The sequence below is a fragment of the Myxocyprinus asiaticus genome, chromosome 30, assembly GCF_019703515.2.
Source record: "Myxocyprinus asiaticus isolate MX2 ecotype Aquarium Trade chromosome 30, UBuf_Myxa_2, whole genome shotgun sequence".
NCBI classification, from domain to species: domain Eukaryota; kingdom Metazoa; phylum Chordata; class Actinopteri; order Cypriniformes; family Catostomidae; genus Myxocyprinus; species Myxocyprinus asiaticus.
Genome location: NC_059373.1, coordinates 35,382,236 through 35,407,194, shown reverse-complemented (window position 1 = coordinate 35,407,194; position 24,959 = coordinate 35,382,236). Strand labels below are relative to the sequence as shown.

Genomic DNA, 24,959 nt, shown 5'->3' with positions numbered 1-24,959 from the left:
TGAAGATAATAACTAGGCTTGGTGTAAGGTCACTATTCCATCATGCTGGGATCACCCTTACAAACATTTACCATTAAAACAGTTTTCACCAAAATGCCATAGCAAGTTATATTGTTACTTCAATTAAACTGTTACATTTTTTATAGGGAACCTATACATTATTATATTATAGTAATATCTACCACTGTTATAAAAAGAAGAAAATAAATTACAGAATGAACATAAATCAATTACAGCTAAATTACAGAAATATTTTGAAAACCACTTACACTGTTTGAAAGAGATCCCATGTTTATTTATTATGATTTCAAAGTATGGCATGGTTTAGTAACTATTGTATTTTGGCAGAGATTATGGTTATATTAAATATTTTTAAGGGCTGACAGGCCAGTGCAGTCCTTTTTGTTGCTGGCATTTATTCTACAGATTGTATATAATATAAATGTATATCAAATTGAAATGAAATAGGCTAGTATTGAATTTTGGCAGGGACCATATAGTCACACTACAAATGTGTATATATAAAAGCATTCTTCTTGATTCTTTACAGTTTTGTACCACTGTATGTTTGTGGGCAACAAGGCTTTTTGAACACAGTCATGGATTTCATTTACTTACCCTCATGTTGTTCCAAACCTGTTTGACTTTCTTTCCTGGAGCACAAAAAGAAATGTTTGGGGACACTGTTTGGGAGTAGGGATGACGGCCTCAGTCACCATTCACTTTTATTGTATCACCCCCACCCCCCATATAAGGAAAGTGAACGGTGACTGAGGCTTACATTCAGGAAAGCATGCCATTTTGTGTTCCATGAGAGACATTCTTACAGGTTTGGAACAACATGAGGGTGAGTAAATGATGACAGGATTTTTATTCCGGGGGTGAACTATTCCTTGAACAAAACAAGCTTAATATTTTTCCATTTTTAAAGCAGACGTTTGTCATTTCTGCACCACTAGCATCACCAAACAAAATTGCAAAAAATAAATGTTCCTTTCAAACAGCTTTTTCCCTGTCTGTCATAGGTCGCACAAACAGATAGTCCTGCCCTCAATGGCCGCCATTGGTTGAGTCAACATAGTTGTGTAAGGCTGGACAGGCCGCTCAAAACAAACATTTCTATAGCAAATTGTATAGCCGCAAACAGGGCCGTATCAAAGTATTCAGGGCCCCCTTACTGTAAATTGCTCTGGGCCCCTTTCCTATTAAAAAATACAGTTTAGAATTTGATGTGGGCCCCCCTGGACCTGTGGGCCCCTAGAATCATTACTACATTTCACCCCACCAGCTACAGCCCTGGCCACAAACACCAGAGACACAATGTTTACATTTTATGAGGAAATTAACCTAGGAATGGCTTACTTATAGTTGTCTGATCATATTAGGGCGGGATAGGAGAAAGCAGGGGCATAGATTCCAGGGGGGATGGTGGGGAGGTAACCACCCCAATAATCAAAACAAGCAAGTACTTAGTCCTAAGTGCATTACTGCTTAGTCCTAAGTGCATTACTGGAAATGGGATTTCTGTTCTTTTTGAGAAAAATAGAGTGTTAAAATGTTGATGATAATAATTACATATGATTTTACAAGATTTATCTTCATCTCAACAACTCAAAAAAAAAAAAAAAAAAAAAAAAAAGGTTCAAATTGTGAGCGAAGGACACCAGTGGAGCATCTGATGCTTTTATCAACTGTGTCTATGCGCAACACGCGTGCTTCGTTGATTATCAGAAGCAAAGCGTTTTCATTCATCACGTCACTAGTAGTGTCTTTGAGGAGTGAGTTCTGGAAGTTGCCATAGTGCCGCATCACTTACAGTCTGCCTCCATCACACACACACCTCACTGCGGTACTGCACGCGAGCGGTTTGTCACACACACACACTGAATTAACTAGTTCTTTCCCTTTACCCGCATCGCAGATGGAATAACTGAATGCCGTTCTTCATTTAAAGAGCAAAAGATAAGGCAACGCATTTTAACTGAGCCGAGGAGAGGTAAGCTTCATCACAAACTGAAACACACGCGTGTTTGAATGAATCTCTATTTGGGACAGGGCACATGTTCTCGGCCCCACCTATGACGGTGCTCAAGGTTACAGTCCGTGTCAATCTGGAAACGCGTTAGAAAGATTATTAATCGGACACCCGTTCTGTTTATAAACGTTATTCATGTCGCAGTTATTAACATACTGGGAACTAAAGTTGCATGTTGTGTCATAGTGCGGGCCACTGCAGATGTGCATGATGCTGCACGTTTTTTGTCTTATTGCGTCTATATTTGGCTCCTCTCGAATCTATATCAAATCTCTGCAGCCGCAAACATCTAATATCAACTGATCATGTGAAATGTCCAGCGCTCACTTAGTAATATAAAGTCTTAATACAAAGACTATTTTTTTGCACTTTAGAAATGTGCAAGGATTTTCTCTCAAATCGATTAAAAATGCAAATGATGTCTCTGGACGTTCTACGGATTTAGTGGAACAGAATATATAATATTAGTGCTATAATATTGACTAATGTTACACAATGGGTTGACTTGCATCATACTAGAAACCTAGAAAGAAATGAATGTTGTCCTGTGGTGGGGCCCCCACAAAGGTCCTCTATGTTGTAGCCTATTCATGGAAGGGGCTTTTCAGTTTTTTAAATGTTTAAATAAATATTGTTTTCACTCTAAAGTTTATTTTCATGTTGCATTAATGGCAAAGGCCTACACTTAAAGGAATAGTTCCCCCCCCCAAAATGAAAACGATCTCATTATTTGGGATACGCTCTTATGCTATCTCATGCCATTGTAACAGGTGTTATATTTATTTATTAATTTCACACAAAATCTCTCTTTTTGTTATTATCATTTGTTATATTTATATAATTATTTTGTATTCTGGAAATTCTTTTAATATTGATTTCTTTTATTTGAGATGTCATGTTTCTATGGTTATATGGTACTTTTTCAGTATTGTTAAAAATGGCGCGTGGCTCCTTTAAGACTTATGTTCCGGTTCCGGTTGCTCTCCTTCAGTTCGCGGTAAGCGCGACTGAAGAGAGGTTAGTTGTTCCAGCTGTGAGAGAAGGCCACAGATTCGAGCTTATTTTGATAAATTTGTTTCTTTATTCATGCAGAATAAAATCTGGCCTGAGTAATTCCTGTTGCCCGGTCTTGTTCATTTATCCACACAACGCAGAGCTAAACGAAGGCCGGTCACATTGGTGCCGTGACTTTTATTTGATGCAAGTCATCGTAGATCCTCCTTGATCAACGTCAGCTTGGTCGCTGGGGTTTGCTGCATTCAAACGTCCTAATTCTGCCTGTACCTGTGTGTAAAAAAAAAAAAAAGGTTGGACATTAGACTGTACATAATTCAAAAAAAAGGTTGAAAGTTCATATTTACAGAAGAGAGAAAAGAAAAAGAAAAGGTTGAATTTGTAATACCATTTTGTTTGATTATTTGGTTGCTATGATCATTATCTGTTCTAATTTACTTTTGTTGATCTGTAAAACTCAAAATGTCAAAAAATAGTGAGAAGACAAGTTACTCTCCTAATGATGGGTTTGAATTGGGTTTTGCCAGGGGGCGTATCTTTGGTGAACTTGAACAGACACCACTCAGAAGGACAGTTAATATTGGTTCTCCTGATTTCTGTTCTACCCGTAACCCCGGTAGAGTACATAATACTGAATCAGAAAAGTGTGAAGGTGCTGCTTCAGACAACCGAGACTACAGTAACACTGACTTAAGTAGTTTAATCACACAGCTTGCTCAACAAATAGGGCAGTCAATATCTGATCAGCTGAAAAAAAGCAGTGAAATAAATGAGTGTCCTGATATTCAAACGCAGAGCATAGGGACGAGCCAGGTTCTCGTGGAGTCACCTTCTCTAAATTTGACTGGTATGAAGTTGGTGATGAAGCCTGATGTTAAGGCACCTCCCTGTTTCAGAGGGGATGGATCTGACAAATTATCAGTACACGAATGGGAAGAATTCATGGATGTTTATTTGAGGAAGAAAGGTGTTCCTTTAGCTGAACAATCCGATGAGATCATGTCGAATTTAATGGGGAGAGCTAAAGATGTAATCAAGATAGCACTACGCAGCAATCCATCACTGAAGCCTAAAACAAACCCAAGGATTGTCACAGACATACTCAAACAGCACTTCAGCGAATTGTCATATTCATCTATGCCGCTTGCTGACTTCTATGGCACTTTACCTGTAGCAGGAGAGAATGCAATGGAATATTGGATTCGGCTTAATAAAGCTGTTGATGTAGCTGACGAGTGTTTGAGAAGACAGGGCAGAAGTATTGAAGATCCTACCCGTGAGGTGACACAAATGTTTGTTAAGCATTGCCCTGACCAATCTCTTTCTGCTATCTTGAAGTTCAAGTCTGCTGATAGGTGGACGGCGGCTGAAATACAAGAACGTCTTGATGAATATCAAGCTGAGAAAAGAGCACAAATGAAGGCACAGTCTAACCATTCTGCCTTTACGAAGACTGTAGCTACCAATGCCCAAATGTCAAATTTAGATGATGGAACATCTGGGAATGTGCCGAAAGTATCAGCAGGTCAAGGTGGGCTGTCAGTTACACCATCAGTTCAGACAAGTGACAGCTGTACTCAGTCCCTTATCAGTTTGCTCGATCGTGTGCTGAAGCATAACATGCAAACCCCCTCTGTACCTGTAGATTCATTTAGGCATGGGAATGCGAGCAGGAAGTTTTGCAAAGTGTGCAGAGGCATGGACCATTCTACAGTTGCACATTGTAGAAGAGATGGTTTATGCTTGTTTTGTTTTGAACATGGACACAGAAAAAGAGAGTGTCCGAAGTGGAGTAGTCATGACAGTCTGGAGGTAAACTACTCGCCACGAGGAGCTGGTCCTTTAAACCATTAGACCCACATTTGGAGAGGGGATGTGTGGGTGAGGATCAAACCCTCATAAGTGATCTGGAACAGCAGTATGAGAATGCATGTCATACAGCATCTGATGGTACTTGCGTGATATACGCACAAAACATGCAGAAAATAAAGGCTTTTGATGATCTTTTCTATACTTCTGTGATTGTAAATGACCAGTTCCACATGAGAGGAATGCTTGACACTGGCTCTATGTCTTGTACTCTTAGTGAGACAGCTGAACAAAAGTTGTTGGCTGAAAATGTTGTCTTGGACAAAAGATCACTACCTGAGAATATCATTCTTGTCGGTATTGGGGGTAAGACCGCACAGCCAAAATGTTTGTACGAAGTTAGTATGAAAGTGTATGGCATCAGCTGTCGAGTTCCAATTCTTGTTGTTCCAGGACAACATGATGATTTAATTCTTGGCACCAACTTGATCAAGCATATTGTGAATCAAATGAAGAACACAGATGAGTATTGGGACTTCATATCGCAAAGCGCTACACAGTTATCACCGGATGGTGAACACTTTTTGGATGTGATGTCAAATCTCACTCGCTGGCGACATGATGAGATCCCTAGCAAAATCGGAACAATAAAGCTTCATCATGCTGTCACTCTTGCTGCTAGACAAGAACATTTAGTGTGGGGAAGATTGCCCAGCGACACTTTATTGTCCCTCGGGAGTACCATTCTTGTTGAACCAACTACCTCCAAGACTATGCCAAGAAACATCATGGTAGCTCGTGTGATAACATCTATGTGGGGTGATAGGTGGGTACCTATGAAAATAACCAATTTGTCAGACCAACCTGTCACGCTAAGAAAGAATCGGAAATTGGCAGATGTTTCACCTTGTTTGGCTGTTGAAGATTTCCCAGTTTTGCAGGGCACTGGAAAGATAAAGGAGGTTAGTTCAGAGATGCAAGCTTCTCCAAATTATACTTCAAATTTGAGACTGCAAGATGTTGGGTTAAGTGAAATTGACATTGATCTCTGCAAAGTTACTGATGCATCCAAAGAGAAACTTGTACAGTTATTGGTGAATTACAATTGGTGAAACACAAATTACAATGTGTTTTCAAAGCATCCCTTAGACTGTGGTGAGGCTAAGGAGTTTGAACACCGTATCCGACTTACAGATGAGAGGCCTTTCCAGTTGCCATATCGGAGGATCCCTCCTGCTCATTACCAGAAGCTGCGTCAGGTGTTAACTGAGATGGAGGAGCAAGGGATAATTAGAAAATCGGTAAGCGAATATGCATCGCCTTTGGTGCTTGTGTGGAAAAAGGATGGAAGCCTCCGCATCTGTACGGACTTCAGGTGGCTTAATGCGAGGACACTCAAGGATGCTCACCCACTCCCTCATCAGTCCGACTGTCTCGCTGCTTTAGGAGGTAACAATTACTTCAGCACCTTGGACTTAACCTCCGGATTCTACAATTTGCCTATGCATGAACAAGACAAAAAATACACCGCGTTCATTACTCCTATGGGACTACATGAGTATAACCGCATGCCACAAGGCTTGTGCAACAGCCCAGCTTCGTTCATGCGGATGATGCTTAGCATTTTTGGGGATATGAACTTTAGCAGTCTGCTCTGCTATTTGGATGATTTACTTGTGTTTGCACCCACGGAGCAAGAGGCTTTAAGCAGGTTGGAAATGGTTTTTCAGCGGCTTAGGTTATATCACCTGAAACTGAGTCCCAAAAAATGTCATTTCTTGCGTGATTCAGTGAGATTCTTGGGTCATATTATTTCTGGCCATGGCATCTCAGTGGACTTCACGAAGGTGGATGTTATATCCAAAATGTCCAAGTTGCAACTTATGGAGGAAGATGGTTGCACTCCATCAGCGCGAAGAATCAAGTCATTTCTAGGAATGATTTTCTACTATCAACACTTCATCCATAATTGTTCTTCGATCGCCAAGCCTCTCTTTGCTCTAACTGCGGGTCAGAAGAGACGAGGTAAAGAGAAAGTTAGTAAGCCTGTTGGCACATTCAGAAAGCTGAATCCAAGTGATTGGACGGAGGACTGTGACATTGCTTTCAATACACTCAAGGAGAGGTTGTCGAACTGTGCTGTGCTAGCACATCCTGATTTCTCTAGGCCTTTGATTCTCTCAATTGACGCATCTTTAGATGGGTTAGGTGCTGTGCTATCCCAAGTTCCAGCAGGGGAAGAAATAGCTCGGCCTATTGCCTTCGCCAGCAAGACCCTAACCGTGTCACAGAGGAAGTACCCTGCGCACAGGCTCGAGTTTTTGGCTTTGAAATGGAGTGTGTGCGAAAAGTTCAGCCACTGGCTCAAGGGGCACAGCTTCACAGTTTGGACTGACAACAATCCACTTACACACATTATGACTAAGCCAAAACTCGATGCCTGTGAACAAAGGTGGGTTTCAAAATTAGCCTCTTATTCTTTTGACATAAAACATATTGCAGGAGTCAAGAACATTGTGGCTGATACCTTAAGCAGAGATCCATTTGCAAGGTCAATTAGTCATAGGCTCATGAATGAGAGTTACAACCGCTTACTTACCGAAGTTGATGCTGTAGGAGAAGAAGGAATACAGGATGTGTTTCGTCTGAAGGTTGAGTGTCACAAGATGAGTGATCAGGTTGGATGTCAGTCAAGTTGTCATGTGCAGTCATGTGATCCAGTAGCCGTCAAGACACTTTGCCATGTCCAAGATGACTGGGAAATGGCGACAGTGACGCGAGCAGTTCAGTTGGTGCAGTTAGTTCAGCAGATTGCAGCTACTAGCCAAGGTGAACAGCCTCTACCCATGTTCTCTCATGATGAGTTGGAAAGAAGTCAAGAGCTCGACCTTACCATTTCCAAGGTTCTCCCTTTTGTACTTCGTAAAAGACGCCCTTCAAGAAGAGAGAAAGAAAAGCTCGACTACAGAGCTTTAGCCCTTGTCAAGCAATGGGATCACCTAAAAGTGTGTGATGGGATTCTGTACAGGTTAACTAAGGACCCAATAAGCAGACAGAGAAGACATCAGTATGTTCTGCCTCATAGCATGGTAGAAAAAGTTCTACACGGTCTTCACGATCTTGCCGGTCACCAAGGACAGGCTAGAACAGTTCATTTGGCAAGACAGCGCTTCTTCTGGCCCAAGATGGAGAGCGAGATCAGAGAATATGTGAAGTGTTGCAAGAGGTGTATTCTGGCAAAAACACCTGAACCAGCTGCTCGAGCTCCATTGGAAAGTATTCAAACTTCTGCACCTATGGAGTTGGTTTGTCTTGACTTTTGGAGTGCAGAGGATAACAAGCAGCGTTCAGTGGATGTGTTGGTCTTGACAGATCACTTGACAGGTGTGTTCTCTTTCATGCTTTTGATAATATTGTTTTGAATTTATGTAAAATGCTTTATTTTATTTAGTTTTATTTTTCTATTTTTTAATGAAATATGTTGAACACAATTGATTTTGATTTACATGAAAAGTGTAAAATGTGTTCAGTTCGCGGTAAGCGCGACTGAAGAGAGGCTGGTGTTCCAGTTGTGAGAGAAGGCCACAGATTCGAGCTTATTTTGATTAATTTGTTTCTTTATTCATGCAGAATAAAATCTGGCCTGAGTAATTCCTGTTGCCCGGTCTTGTTCATTTATCCACACAACGCAGAGCTAAACGAAGGCCGGTCACACCATCTTCTTTCTTCTGCGGAACACAAACGAAGATTTTTTAAAGGATGCGTGAAGTGTTTTTTGCCCATACACTGTAAGTCAATGGTATCCAAAACATTCAAGCTCCAAAAAGGACATAAATGTAGCATAAAATTAATCCATAAGACTGAAATCACTTGGGTTGGAAACAAACTAATATTAAGTCTCTTTGGCGGGTTCATTAGAGATGCTCTTTCACCCACGTTGTTGTTCTTGATGCAGGTGCAGAGCTAATACATAGCCAGATACTGTGTTGCCAGGTTTGCGGTTTTCACTCCCATTTGGACTATTGGGAAAATGCAGACATGAATTAAAATGTTTAAGTTGCAGGTTGAGTTTTTTTAATTTATTTATTTATTTTATTGTGCCACAGTCGCCAAAAAGTTGATGATAAACACTATGAAAATTCAACTTTGGGCCGGACGTCAAGATTTATAGTGAATAAGGGCAAAGGGATATTTCACCCAAAAATGAAAATTTTCTCATAATTTACTCACCCTCATGCCATCCCAGATGTATATGACATTCTTTCTTTAGCAGAACACAAATTAAGATTTTTAGAAAAATATCTCAGCTCTGTGAATGGTGAATGGTGATCAGACCTTTGTAGCTCCAAATATCACACAAAGGATACATAAAAGTAATCCATATAATTAAAAGTAATCCATATCCAGTGTTTAAATCCATATCTTCAGAAGCAATATAATAGAAGTGGGTGAGAAACAGATAAAAATGTAAGTCCTTTTGTTACTCTAAATCTCCACTTTCACTTTTACATCTGAAAGTCACATGTGGTGCCTGTTTAGTTTCACTTTCACATATGAAAATGAAAGTTAAAGTGGATATTTAGAGTAAAAAAGGATTAAATATTGTTCTGTTTCTCACCCACACCTATTACCTGTATATTGCTTCAGAAGAAATGGATTTAACCACTGGAGTTGTATGGATTACATCTGTTTCCTTTATGTGATTTTTGGAGCTACAAATGTCTTATCACCATTCACTTGCATTGTATGGACCAATAGAGCTGAGAAATTTTTCTAAAAATCTTAATTTGTGTTCAGCAGAAGAAAGAAAGTCATACACATCTGGGATGGCATGAGGGTGAGTAAATGATGAGAGAATTGTTATTTTTGGGTGAACAATCCATTTAAAACACCCAAAGCAATCATGTCTCTTCAGAAGACATGAATTAAACCACTCAAGTCGAATAGAGTACTTTTATGCTGCCTTTATGTACTTTTTGTACCCCATTCACTTGCATTGTATGGACAAAAACAGCTCATACATTCTACAGAAAACTTTGTGTTCGGCAGAAGAAAGTCATGTTAGTTTGAGATGGCATGAGAGTGAGTAAATAACAAGCAAATTATAATTTTTAGGTGAATTATCCTTTTAACGTCTGTATTGATTCTGTCTTCATCTCTTTGTTTACCCTCTTAAGTTTAGTTCCCTTTCATATAACCTGTTCTTTCACTCATAAACACAAACCATATTTCTGATATTAGCATAGACACGCCTCAAACTGACTGACATCAGCATGGGCATCGAGAGTCAGGGCCCCACCCGGCCTGCAGGAAATCTCTTACCAAATCAAATGAGGACATTTCAGAATGTGGAGCCAAAAGCCCTTGGGGTGAGTGTCAAATTCAACAGTGCAACAAACCAAGAAATGCATTGAATGCAGAGAAAGTAGGCTATTTATTAGTTTAGGTCCAATAATATCGTATGAACAATTTTATGCTCATTTCCACAATATGAATGGTTAAATTAAAGAAGAAATAAAAAACAACAACTTTAAATTCTAGAACGGCTCTTTAATAAATGTATCATGACCAATTAATGTAACATAAAAATAGATGTCACACGTCCATAAAAATACATTATAGGTTATTTGATAAATTATTCGACTTGTTTTTCAGTTATTAAACCTTCACCTTCTCAGCTGCATATAATAAATTCATTAATGTCACTGTTCTGTTGTTTCTTTCAGTCCATTCAGATCATCATTGCTGTCTTGTGTCTGTGTCTGAGCATCACCATTCTTCAGCTCTATGAAGAGGTCCACTTCTCTCCCGATGTCATTGTCGTAGTAGTGATTGTTGTTCAGGTAAGATGAATTTCATTTTATGTGAAAATGCCCTTAAAGGAATAGTTCACCCCAAAATAAAAATTCTCTCATTATTCATTTACCCTGATACCATCCCAGATGTGTATGACTGTCTTCTTCAGCAGAACACAAATGAAGATTTTTAGAAGAAGATAGAGTTCTGTCAGGTCCTTATAATGCAAGTAAATGGATGCCAGCACTCTGATGGTCCAAAAATCACATTTAGGCAGCATAAAAGTAATCCATGCGACTCCAGTCGATCAATGAATGTCTTCTAAAGCAAATCGATACGTTTGTGTAAAAAATAAATCGATAATTAAAATGTTATTAACTTTTAAAAAGTTCTTCCTGCCAGCAGTTGACACATCACTTAGCTGTCGCGTGACATCTCATGAGTTCACATGAGGATTCAGAAGTGGTGCTTTTTTACAACAGAAGAACAAACGTCACACGAGAGTTAAGCCATTTCAAACAACATTGTAGCGCTGGACGGAAGCGCCGATTTAAAATTAAAACTTTTTAATTATCGACTTGTTTCTTAAATAAAACCTATTGATTCTCTTCAGAAGACATTCATTGATCAACTGGAGTCGTGTGGATTGCTTTTATACAGCCTAAATGTGACTTTTGGACCGTCAGAGTGCTGACACCCATTTACTTGCATTATAAGGACCTGATAGAGCCCTATTTTCTTCTCTTCATTTGTGTTCTGCTGAAGAAAGACAGTCATACACATCTGGGATGGCATCAGGGTAAGTGAATAACAAGATCATTTTCATTTTTGGATGAACTATTCCTTTAATAAAACACAAATGCAGGACTGCCTGATTCTAGACAAAAAAAATTGTTTTTTGAAAGGTGCTACTAGGGATTTTGTAAACTTTAATTGTTTTTTAAATCTGTTGTTTTCAGTTACTTGTGTCTGGATCGATTTTAATCCATGCTGGAAGGTTCCCTTCACTGTTCTGGGTAAGTAAAGGTAGAAAGGTTTGCAGGATAAATAAAACTACCTACTGGCTTACGTAACTGCTCTGAACCTGTGATCGATGTGTTTACGTACTGTAGAGTATATCAATTCCTTCTCAATTTTTGGAAATGTCAGTAAATGGACAGTCTGTATTGCCTATATTCCGTTTAATCCTTTGTTCTGGAAAAGACCATTAAATACTTCACAGTTATTGGAATACTCCTGTAATCAGCATAATCCATAAACTAAGACACTAAGACATGTTCTTTTTCTGTTATTATGTCCTAGAAGCTCTGAAGCTCTTTTTTATGTATTTATTTATCTTTTATTTTTTGCACAATGATTTTTGTATGTACTATATATTGATTTCTGTTCATTTATTTTCATGTTTAAAAAAATTCTGATTCTGATTTTGAAAATTCTGCCACTGCACGTGTAGATCTAAACTAATATTCAGTTTCAGGGGATTTTCTGAATGAGGTGTTTATGATAAGGAATCAGATTAATACAGGCATATGCCAGCTGCCTTATTTGGATTTCGAAAAAAAACAATTGGCTTAATCTGATTATGGCAATCGTGTACATGACACATACATAATCAGAATACATGAACAAATTCTGATTAATATAGGAATATTCTTTTGCATGTAAATGCAGTCATTTCAGACTAAATAAATCCAAATCTAATCTGACTTAATGAATCAAGCTATGTAAGCAATGCTGTAATTGTTGTCTATGTGAAGGTGAAAGCCACACTGGTTGCTCACCTGGTTAGTGCAGCATTTTCTACTGCCGTTCTTGGCCTGCTGTCCCGCCACCTGCCTTACCGCCAGGACACGTACCATTGTGAGCACTGCAGGAGACTGGAGATCTATGCTGTGGTGAGCACACAAAACTGATACTCTGCTAATGCTCCGCTGGTGGGGTTGCATTATGCATTCATGCATTTCTGCTATTATAGTTAATAGAAGATGAATGCATGTGGAGTTTTAGGTAGAGTGGGAATGATGAAACATTTTAAACTGGGAATGATGTGATGAACTGGCTACATCAATTTCTTACGACAACAATCTTGTTACAGTTTTTTCTTTAAAACATTTCCTTGATGGCTTTTCAAAGGGCTGTACCAAAGTGCAAAACATAGGATCTTCAAAATATTAAACATTAAAGAACAAAAGAGGGAAACATAATCTGATGCATGTCTGTCAAAAGACCAGGCTCATACCTTCAACCCAAAATATGTCATTCAGGTCAGAGAGTCTTTAAGAATGGGAATAATGAGAAGTTGAGTGATGACTACAAAAATGGATACAATTTGCTGGAAATATTTGACCAAAACTGAAAATGCTTTTACAATTATAAACATCAATAAAGTCTTTTTGGGTGACTTTTGCTTTGATTAAACTTTGTGCAAAGGGAGAGAAACGTTCAAAATTGTGACAATGCCCTTCTTATTAATATATTGAACATACTGCAAATCATTTTGGAAAGTGTACAAAATCTTTTTAGCCAGTATAAAGAGCTGAAGTTAAGTTGTTGGGATGAATATAAAGGCTTTTTTAAGACATTCAGTTGTGAATAGTCGTTTGGTGTGGGTTAGTGTATATGTAGCTAATATGTTTTGTTAAATTTGAGAATAATTTCACAAATGGACATGAACATTTTATGTTCAGTGGTGTATTTTTTGGTTTAACATAATTGTTGAGATATTATATTTTTTAATTATATATTATTTCTATTTCTACAAATCTAATTATTATTATTTTTTTTTTACATTTGTCCTGTTTATTTATTATTGCTTTATAAAGTATTAGTGTGTGTATTATCGTTTTTATTGTTTCGATTATTTGAATTAGATTTACTCATAGGTTTCTTGCATCTTACATTTAATTAAATTCAAAAAATGGTGACCCTTTGCACTTGGTACAGACTTTTTCCATGCTAGAGAATAAAAACAGTGCCCTTCCGAGGTATTTGGACTGTGACACTATACTTTTCATCACGAAGCATTTCTGATCTTTTCAAAAAAATTTGGCCATTCCTTTTTTTTTATTCTTTTTTTTTTTTATTTGGCATGCCCAATTCCCAATGTGCTGTAAGTCCTCATGGTGGCGTAGTGACTCGCCTCAATCCGGATGACAGAGGACAAATCTCAGTTGCCTCTGCGTCTGAGACTGTCAATCCGCACATCTTATCATGTGGCTTGTCGAGCGCGTTACCGCGGAGACCTAGCATGTGTGGAGGCTTCACGCTATTCTCTGCGGCATCCACGCACAACTCTTGGTTTTGACCACGCGCCTCACTGAGAGCGAGAACCACATTATAGCGACCACGAGGAGGTTAACCCCACATGACTCTACCCACCCTAGCAACCGGGCCAATTGGTTGCTTAGGAAGCCTGACTGTAGTCACTCAGCACTCCCTGGATTCAATCTCGCAACTCCAGGTGTGGTAGTCAGCGTCTTTACTTGCTGAGCTACCCAGGCCCGCCATTTTGGCCATTCCTAATATTTTGTAAGCATGTGCTCAGCCATATCACAGCCTGCCACCTTAAAGGTGCACTCAGTTATTTTTTTTTCCTTTTTAAAAAAAGTTTACTCCAATTAAATGAATAGTAATTTTGAAAATATATATGTAAAAACATGAGCACTCACATGAGATGAAGACTCCAGTCATATCAGTAACCTTATAAAAGCTGTTTTATTCTACACGGAGAGGGTCCGCTCATGGGGGCTGCCATGTTAGAATCACATGACCAGCCAAACTCCACTTGTTTAATCTCAGTAACTGCCCTGTTATTGGACACTTTCACTCTTGGATTCAATTAATCATGACTGTGAATAGTGAATTTCTACAATGGCATCGGTAACTGAAAACTATTGTGTTTGATTGATGCTGCATCCACACCAGGTGTCAGTGCGAGTCCAAGACGATATATATATATATATATATATATATATAAAAATGACTGGGTGCACCTTTAACTCTGGGTTAAGTTTTGTCTGACTGAATTGTTTTTGCCAAGCAGCATTTTAATAAGAGCTGTCCAATTACTTTCATGTTTGATATCACAATCTCAGAAGTCCAAAAGCTTTCTGAGGGCACTGTAGTTTGTCAAGGAAGCCAAAAAACTGTAACAGTTTTTCTCGATCGGTTAATTAGGTTTGCTGGGCAGAATTTCAAACTATATTTACAGTGCATTTAAACAGAGCTGCAATGCTGTATTTGTTAAGTGAGCCTGGTCTTTGATTCAATTCAACACCATTTTGTCTTTTGTGTCTGCTTTTCCAAAGCAACAACATTGTTACAAGAAGTGCACTTATACTGTCGAGAGAAATTGTAAAGTAAGTAATTCTGATCTTTATGTTTTTCTTTGTATGAATGTGCTCTTTTGTTGGTAATGTATTTAACATGAAAAAAACATGAACTGAAAGTGACATCATAGTTTCCTAGATGTATTACAGTTGTTGAGTACATTTTGGCTTCAGTTCGAACACAAATTGTATTTCTTGACTCAACAGACACAATACAGCATCTATATTTTTTTACCAAACAATTATCGTCGGTTTTATGTATATTTGTGCTTGAGCCACCTAGGCCAGGCGTACACGGTGCAAGTTCTTACACTCGGGAGGTCGTGTGCCCCTGCACACGTTACGAGTCAGTTTATCTGATAATCGTACAGGTGCAGTGGTACACGACACGACTTCACGACCTGGCAAATTCCGGAGCAGTCACATGAATTTTCACGCTGTGTGATTTCATAACTGCATACATCAATCATAATGTCAGTGGGTTGCTGCCAGTTACTGCATGATAATAAAGCACACAACATGTATATGATTAAAAAGAAAGTGTGGAAAATTCACTCACCGTTTCTGTTGATTACACTTGGATTTAATCTAAGCGCAAACATGACATTTAGTGCAGATTTCTGAGTTATTTTAGTGGAGTAGGCTACCTGTATTATTCAGCTTTAGATGTAGGTGACGTCCTTCTCATCTGCGTCACTGCTTGCATGTTGATAGCAGACATGCTGAAGAAGATCCGTGAGGTCTTATCCATGTGAATACGCTTTAAAGCCATTTTTAATTTGACATTTTTTATAAAAAGCGCCTGTGACCGTGTTTAAGCTAAGGAAGACTGCGCCTTATACCGGAAAGTATTCACAGCGCTTCACTTTTTCCACATTTTGTTATGTTACAGCCTTATTCCAAAATGGATTAAATTCATTATTTTCCTCAAAATTCTACAAACAATACCCCATAACGACAATGTGAAAGAAGTTTTTGAAATCTTTGCAAATTTATTACAAATAAAAAAATGAAAAAAATAAATAAATAAAAATCACATGTACATAAGTATTCACAGCCTTTGCTCAATACTTTGTTGAAGCACCTTTGGCACCAATTACAGCCTCAAGTCTTTTTAGTATGATGCTACAAGCTTGGCACACCTATTTTGGGGCAGTTTCTCCCATTCTTCTTTGCAGGACCTCTCAAGCTCCATCAGGTTGGATGGGGAGCGTCGGTGCACAGCCATTTTCAGATCTCTCCAGAGATGTTCAATCGGGTTCAAGTCTGGGCTCTGGCTGGGCCACTCAAGGACATTCACAGAGTTGTCCCGTAGCCACTCTTTTGTTATCTTGGCTGTGTGCTTAGGGTCGTTGTCCTGTTGGAAGATGAACCTTCGCCCCAGTCTGAGGTCCAGAGCGCTCTGGAGCAGGTTTTCATCAAGGATGTCTCTGTACATTGCTGCATTCATCTTTCCCTTGATCCTGACTAGTCTCCCAGTTCCTGCTGCTGAAAAACATCCCCACAGCATGATGCTGCCACCACCATGCTTCACTGTAGGGATGGTATTGGCCAGGTAATGAGCGGTGCCTGGTTTCCTCCAGACATGACGCTTGCCATTCAGGCCAAAGAGTTCAATATTTGTTTCTCATGGTCTGAGAGTCCTTCAGGTGCCTTTTGGAAAACTCCAGGCGGGCTGTCATGTGCCTTTTACTGAGGAGTGGCTTCCGTCTGGCCACTCTACCATACAGGCCTGATTGGTGGAGTGCTGCAGAGATGGTTGTTCTTCTGGAAGGTTCTCCTCTCTCCACAGAGAAATTCTGGAGCTCTGTCAGAGTGACCATCGGGTTCTTGGTCACCTCCCTGACTAAGGCCCTTCTCCCCTGATCGCTCAGTTTGGCCAGGTGGCCAGCTCTAGGAAGAGTCCTGGTGGTTCCAAACTTCTTCCATTTACGGATGATGGAGGCCACTGTGCTCATTGGGACCTTCAATGCTTCAGAAATTTTTCTGTACCCTTCCCCAGATCTGTGCCTTGATACAATCCTGTCTCGGAGGTCTACAGACAATTCCTTGGACTTCATGGCTTGGTTTGTGCTCTGACATGCACTGTTAACTGTGGGACCTTATATAGACAGGTGTGTGCCTTTCCAAATCATGTCCAATCAACTGAATTTACCACAGGTGGACTCCAATCAAGTTGTAGAAACATCTCAAGGATGATCAGTGGAAACAGGATGCACCTGAGCTCAATTTTGAGTGTCATGGCAAAGGCTGTGAATACTTATGAACATGTGATTTATTTCGTTTTTTATTTTTAATAAATTTGCAAAGATTTCAAACAAACTTCTTTCACGTTGTCATTATGGGGTATTGTTTGTAGAATTTTGAGGAAAATAATGAATTTAATCCATTTTGGAATAAGGCTGTAACATAACAAAATGTGGAAAAAGTGAAGTGCTGTGAATACTTTCCAGATGCACTGTATAAGACCCATCCCATATTCCATGTTCAAGTGAAAGTCTGTGTAAAGATGACATTAGGCAATGTTTACTATTGAGATTTGATTTTCTTTATAATTTTTATTATGAATCATCAAACATGTCATGTGTAACAATACTCACATACAGTAACTAACTCTGACTTTTCCACACTATATTTAAAGGCTTTATTAAATATGATGCCATGCTGTGATGTAGAAAAGTTGATAAAAGTAGATAATAGTAACATTACACTTGCTTGTAGATGTCTTTATATATGAACCCAAGAGCATCATTGACATACTGGTGCAGAATATGTCTACAGCGCCTATTTGTAAAACTAATATTGCAGGCTTTCTTTTATCATAAGATATCAACTACAGAGCAATACAATTTAATTACAGTATACCCCTAGAGCCAAAATACATACGCTCTAAAGTAAAATATAATAATGTTCTTGACAATCTGAGCGTGTAGTGGGACAGAGAAAATAATAGACTTTACATCATCATCATCTAGATATATGAATCCAAGAACATAATGTAAAATAGGTAAAGTATATCGCCTATATCCAGAGTCCATCTGTAAAATGTATAATATTCTCAAAAGAAGATGGTGGTGGGTTTGAGTAAATGATGGACTAACTAAATTAAACCACATCATGCTTCATCATTGAGATATGAACCTCAGTACATAGTGATACACAGGTGCAGTGTATGCCAGTGCCTGTTTGCATGGCTAATTTATTTCTAAGCAGTGTACTCTACACAATTCCAGCAAGAAATGTACCCTGATATACATTTTGTAAATTTATGTGGGACTGTAATTACAATAGTCATTTTTTTAAATGGGGAAAAAAAAAAAATTCTTCTGCTTTCATAAATTCACAGTATGCCCACCTCTTCAGACACTACTACACCACTGCATAGAAGGACTCCAACACTAATGAAATTTCATAATGACATCCTGTTCTGATGTGTTACGTTTGACATGTGATCCTCGGAACACTACCACCCACAGGTACAATATATGCTGCCTATCGGCATAGCCCATAACGTCATCATTTCAAATATTCTCCAAAGTCTGAGATTGTGGTGGCACAGATGGACTCATACACAAACAAAATTAGCAAATTCATCATATTCTGATGTGTTATATATGAAATATGATCCTCAGAATACCGCCACCCTCAGGTGAAATTGTTAATTTTGTTTGTGTATGAGTCCCTCTATGCAACCACAATTTCAGATTTTTGAGAATATTTGAAATAATGTAGTTATGGGCTATACAGTTAGGTGGCATATATTGTACTTGTGGGTGGCGGTGTTCCGAGGATCATATTTCAAACATAACACATCAGAATATGATGAAATTGCTAATTTAGTTAGTGAATGAGTGCTTCTATGCCACCACAATCTCAGATTTTGGAGAATATGTGAAATATTTAGAATTTCGATAGTCAATTATTTTTTCTATCCCACCACACTCTTTATTTTTGAGAATATATTTGACTGTTATGGGCTTTGGATAGGTGCGATACTTTACCTTTGTTGTATTATCTTCTTGATTCATATTTATAAAGATGCACCAAAAGATGATTTAATCTTTAATTTCAGTAGTCTTTATTTTTCTATCCCACCATGCTTTCAGATTGTCAAGAATATTATTATTCTTAATGTTAGAACGTATGCATATATTACATATGTACGTAATTATTATATTGTATTGCTCTGCAGCTGATATCTTACAATTCAAGAGAGTTATACAATACAAGATACATTAACTATATGTGCTTCTAGTGTTGGGGAGTAACAGAATACATGTAACAGGATTACATATTTAAAATATAAGTAACTGTATTCCACTACAGTTACAATTTAAATCATTGGTATTTAGAATACAGTTACATTCAAAAAATATTTTGGTTACTGAAGAGATTACTTTGCATTTTATTGTCATTTGTTTCATTTAATATTTAGTCCTTTCAGATGGAAAACATTTATACATATAAATGATGCGATCCAAAGTGCATTTGAACAGCGGTGAAACACTTTCTTATGATGTGTTACATTCAAACGAGCAGACAGAGAAGTAAGTTTGGAGCAGAAGAAATAGAAATAAACCTTGTGTAAATTGTCAGCTTTACGCTAAGCTAAAATGCTTTTTCTAACCATTTTACATGCACATGTTACCAGACACGATCATATTTTTTTATCAAGAAAATTCATGTTGGATCATAATTTCTTTTTTTCTAGTAAGACCTTTGATATTAGGGCACAAATCATATTCTTGATGATAATTTTTTTTTGTTTTCCTGTAAAAATATCTAAAAATCCTTAAAACAAGATCAATTTGATTTATCTTGTTTTAGAAACAACACTGCATAAGATATTTAGGTTTTTCAGAGAATGTATTTTTAACATGTGTATTTTGTCACTGTACTGGCAGAGTTTTTATAGTCAAAACAAGTGAAAAAATCTACCAGTGCTGAAGAAGTAATCCAAAATATTTAGAATACGTTACTGACCTTGAGTAATCTAATGAAATACATTACAAATGACATTTTACAGCATGTATTCTGTAATCTGTAGTGGAATACATTTCAAAAGTAACCCTCCCAACCCTGTGTGCTTCACATATAGGCGCTTTAGACATATACTGCACCAATATGTCGATGATGTTCTTGGGATCTTAACTAATGAAAACTACAAGCAAGTGTAATGTTACTATTATCTACTTTTATCTACTTCCCTACATCACAGCAGGGCGTCATATTTACTACAGTCTTTAATTTTAAAAGAATTAAATGTTCTTTAATTTAATAGCACGGAAGTTCAGAACTACCTACTGTTATCACACATGCCACGTTAGAAAATTGTGTGTCAACAGTCTATTTAAATACCTGCCGACCACAGCCTCAGATTTTCAGTGCAACTGTACCTTTAAAAAATACAGCCAATGAAAATAAGTGGGAGGCCCTATATGCCACCCACCATGTTTTAGGGTGGAATGGTTATTTCGGTGAATAAGGAGCTGGATCTAGTCTCATCCAAACACTTGTATATTTACAATATATATAAATATATATACGACAGACAACACTTCACAGCACACAACAATACTTCTCGGACTGTTAAAATACTTTTTACAAGACAGAGTCTTAAGTGTATATACAACTAACAGTCTTGGAGACAGTGTGAGTGTTTGCAATCCAACGTGAGCTCACCAGTGTATTTACAATCCAAAAAAGTGCACGTAATCCAACCCAAGGAGAACAGTCATGGAAAAGTTAAGTACTTCCACAGATTTTGATCCTCAATTAATAGTACTCCACAGTCCAAGCTTAGTCCAGTGATCACTGAACCGTCACCTCCAACAATATTTAAAGGCATACCATGCAATTAAAAGGAAGTTAAAACGGACATAGGCAGACATGTAAAACATTATATCAAAACACTATTGCAATAAAAATACATTTTTGAACATAGTGTAAATGTTAAACCATGTACCTGTGTGGCTATGCCACATACACCTTTGCCTTCGGCGTCTGAGGAGAAGTAATCTATAGGAAGCCACAAGTTCATTGTCCATGAGTGGGTTATCTTTCTAATGCATGGTTAAAATGACTTTAAAGTTTATTTCATGTGGCTAGGCCCACCCACGTCGGCACTAGCATAGCAGAGAATACAGGGGAGACCTTAGAGCGTGGATGGACTATGAACCAGACTGGGCAGCATGAGGTAGGCAGCGCACCTCCCACCTGGTTCCGATAATACCCAGCGTTGTTTTGCAATTGTCCTTCCTTATAACATTCCCGTTCCCTTTCGTTGTCATTCTTTTATGGTCATAGCAGAAAGTTTGATGCGTTGAGGTTGATTTTTGTTGAAATGATGGGTCTGTCATGGCAGAGATATTTTTCGTCCAAATTTCTCGTCCATTGGCCAGCAGCCCCCTCGTTCTTCCCACGGATTACACAGGATGAGACAAACTTCCAGACCTCCTTCCTGACTCTCAGCCACCAAGCAGCTTCCAGTACTCTCAGGAGAGTCTTTAATGGTCCATAATGTTTCTCCCTCGTCCTCTCATGGAAGCTCTGCAGTAGGTGGGCCACCAGCACCTGGGGAATAATGACTTGTCTTTTATACCTATTGTCCCTCTGTTTAGCCCTCATATACAGGATACCCGGGTCTGGCTGGTCTGAGTCTTGGTGGTAGAGTGGGTATCTTTTAGCTCGTTGATGGTGATGTCATCTGCTTGGGCTCAAAGAATTTCCTCCCTGGTGAAGGAAAGGCTGGCCAATGGATCATCATTCATAAATCTACAGGAGGTGTCCTTACTCCCTCCTTCACCAGGGGTTCTGTCAGGGTTGCTCTGATCAAAGATGTTCTCCTCGCTTGTCACCTCTGCTCTCCTTTCCCGGGTTGAGAGCATCGAAGAATCTTTTTTCAGGTTGGCCAAGTTGATGTACAGAGTCATGGGTTGGTATAGTGGATGAACTGTGGATGGGACCCAGATGATTCGAACTAGAGGTAGATGTAGATGAGAAGGGTTGCTGTGCTGTGAGGGTTGTTGATGAGAAGGGTTGCTGTGCTGTGATGGTTGGTACTCGAACCTTAGTCTCAGCTTTTTCCCCCACTGTTGATCTCTTCGTAGAAGACAGTTCACAACCTTTCTCTCTAGTATTTCCAGAGCAACATGTATGAACTCCTCCAATTGTGTCATTTTACAGTCCACAGCCTCACTACAACCCAACTCACGATTGACAGAACATAGTGAGTCTTTAAAATCATTTTCCAGTTTAAATGTTTTTTTTTTAAGAGCCTTCACCTCAGATCATAAATGTTCGCATTGACATTGATTGATAGTATTAGCAAAATCACTGGTAGCTCGATCGTTGTGGCCAATCATTACAGCTTTATGAACACTCAGTTTTTATTGATTTTGTGAGTTGTAACACCTTCTCCTGATTGGTTGACTTCAGATAGATCAACAAATCGGCTCATTCAACCACTCACACACCTGCGGCCAAATATTTTAGACAGTTTTAAAAATTATCGGGAGGTCCTGAGCTACTCGGCTCTGGTCGTATTTCCTCTCACACGATGCGAGCCTCAACCACACGAGCACCAATGATGCGATCTCTCCCGACTGGAAAAAAATCGGTCGGGAGCTTGCACGACAGCCGAAAATCACACTGTGTACGCCCGCCTTTAGTAGAGTGGCTAACAGTGCAGTAGCATGCGGTAACAGTGTTTGTTTTGAGGGTTTGTGTCATTAAGATTGTGTTGTCAGTTTTGCACTTTGGGTCAGTTGTCTGAAAATGCTCCAAAATGAAAGAAGCTGTTAGATAATGACTTGTGAATATTCAATATGCCTAACTGATATGCTTGTCTGCATATTTATAAGTTACCAAACAAATTAAGTATTGACTGACAAAGCCACCATATATGCCTTATGTTTGTGACATAGTTAGACAGGATTCATGGCAGAGAAATAAAAAATAAAAAAACGCAATGCTTATTCTTTCATTTTCTATCCGTCTCATTTTGGTGGCCTCAGCTCTTGATTGATGGCTTCTTGGCAACCTTGGTGCTGTTTCTGGTGGTGGAGTTGACCATCTGCATTGTGACTATTTTGTTTGGACTCAGTGCTCTGGCTAAAGGTGGCCTGCAGGTCAGTTAAACATGTGTACAATAAAATACTAGACTACATATCCCTAACTCTAACCTTAACCAGTGCAGAGAGAGAATATGTGATGACTGATCAATTTGGAAGCAATGGTGGTGTTTAGTGCAATTAGTGTGGTAGATTTTTGGTATAGCTTCATGTACAATTCTTCACACCATTGTGAATTGTAAATATTACATTTGGTGAAACAACTGCAGCTCTGTTCTATATTTGTTCTATGCTATCTGTTTCTTAGAATTACCTTACAAATCTGTGTTTAACTTAAATAATACAATGATAACCCCTTCATTTCTGCAGTTACCTGGTTTTGGACAGCATTCGGCCCTATTTCAGCCTGAGGCGGCCACCCCTAACCAACCCCAGGTACAATAACACTACCCTTACAAAAAAAAAAAAAAATGGCTGTAGTACAAGTGTGGTATACTGGATGCAGTTGTATGGCACAGCTAAAAATATAAGTGTAGATTTTATAGTTATAGTCACTGCTACAGTGTAGTTGTACCTCAGTTTCAGACCAGTCCAGCATAGCAACACTGGCACAACCAATAGTGTGAGTTTGGGGTGGGACTGTCTGTTTTCCACCCAATGGAAGACTGGGAAGTGTTCTGGAAACCTACTTGCGGTTGAGTCATTAGTTTTACAATTCCATATGGTGCCATTAGTGGCACAGAAATTACACACTTTAACTTTGAGCAACCAAACTTCTGTCTCTTCCCTTTCCCTTTCAAACTCCAAACTCTGTAGGTGGAGGTGATGGTCTCTGAGGTGGAGCCGATGCCAGAACGTGAGCCTGAGCCAAAATCTGAGCCAACAGAAGAAATCCCCAGCCCCCCGACTGAACCTCAAGTGGCCCCCATTGACTCTATAACAGACATTTGACACTTACTGTTCATGTGCTCTGTATGAGCATGCAGAGATCAAAAAGGGTTTTGCAGTGGGCTTTTTTTTTTTTTTTTTTGCATTTCAGTGGTTTATGAATTCGACACAGTAGGACTTTGCAATATAGTTTGATGTCATTATCCTTAACGATGTGTTACCTGCTATAAAAGGCTACAGTCCATCTGTGGCTGTCAGCTGATATTGTTAATCTCTCATGCCCAATATTTACACCTGGTAATACGATGCAACCTCTATCTGGATAATGTTCTGGGTGATGAAAAATCACATTATTATAATATGTAAATGCAGTGAGACAATTGGTTAAAATAAAACCCCAACAGGCTACTCAAAGAATGAAAAAATATTGCAAATTTGCATAGTATGCAAGGAAAACTTTACAAGGAAAGCATGCAATTAAATCAGTTGTTAGGAAATGTGTTAACTGGATGGCTAACTGTAGATATAGGGCTCTATTTTCGTAAGGGCGCTAAGTGCAGCGCAATGCTGTATCCAATTGTCAAGAAAGCACTAATTCTAATCGCAATTTTCATACCAGCACAAAGTGCAAGTTGGCGTGGGTGTAAGTGTTTGCGCTATCTGTGGGTGTATGCACGCAAACTGTGAGTATGTTGTATGTAAATGAATTGCTATTTTCCTGAGAAATTCTCAGTCAATATCATTGTGTGTTTCAGAAGCACCTCTATTCTCAGTGCAATGTCTAAATTCAGTTCCTATATTTGCTGTTTGGAGATTCCACCAGCAGGTGGAAGTCTTAAAATATAGTGGAACATCAAATTATGTCCCTGACAATCACTTTTGTAGCCATTTTATAAAGAACTTTTTTTTATGAGATTTGTGTTCAACTTTCTAGAGGTGAAGGTTTATTTTGCAATTATTGTATGTATGATCTAATTTGTATTAATATTTTTCCACCTGTAGTTGTAAAGTGATTTT

At 38.7% G+C, this 24,959-nt stretch overlaps 1 protein-coding gene across 4 annotated transcripts; it reads left to right on the top strand.

The window, feature by feature from the left end:
- Positions 1–1,738: 1,738 nt before the first annotated feature.
- On the top strand, positions 1,739–24,005 carry LOC127420925 (high affinity immunoglobulin epsilon receptor subunit beta-like). 4 transcript variants are annotated; one of them, XM_051663553.1, is made up of 9 exons: positions 1,739–1,996; positions 10,100–10,227; positions 10,585–10,701; positions 11,614–11,670; positions 12,412–12,549; positions 14,962–15,012; positions 22,998–23,111; positions 23,424–23,489; positions 23,871–24,005. In XM_051663553.1, exons 2-9 carry the CDS (start codon positions 10,132–10,134, stop codon positions 24,003–24,005), a joined length of 774 nt encoding a protein of 257 aa, XP_051519513.1. In that variant the 5' UTR covers positions 1,739–1,996; positions 10,100–10,131. The 4 variants fall into 4 exon arrangements, with proteins under 4 accessions (XP_051519513.1, XP_051519516.1, XP_051519514.1 ...); XM_051663554.1 differs by lacking the exon at positions 1,739–1,996 and adding an exon at positions 8,539–8,646; XM_051663555.1 differs by lacking the exon at positions 1,739–1,996 and adding an exon at positions 8,635–8,646 and having other exon boundaries at positions 10,105–10,227.
- The last annotated feature ends 954 nt before the right edge of the window (positions 24,006–24,959 follow it).

Coding starts and splice junctions, on each gene's coding strand:
- LOC127420925 (XM_051663553.1), top strand. CDS start 10,132: ATGGGCATCGAGAGTCAGGGCCCCACCCGGCCTGCAGGAAATCTCTTA. Junction 15,013..22,997: donor CTGTCGAGAGAAATTGTAAA/GTAAGTAATTCT, acceptor TGGTGGCCTCAG/CTCTTGATTGATGGCTTCTT. Junction 23,490..23,870: donor CCACCCCTAACCAACCCCAG/GTACAATAACAC, acceptor CAAACTCTGTAG/GTGGAGGTGATGGTCTCTGA.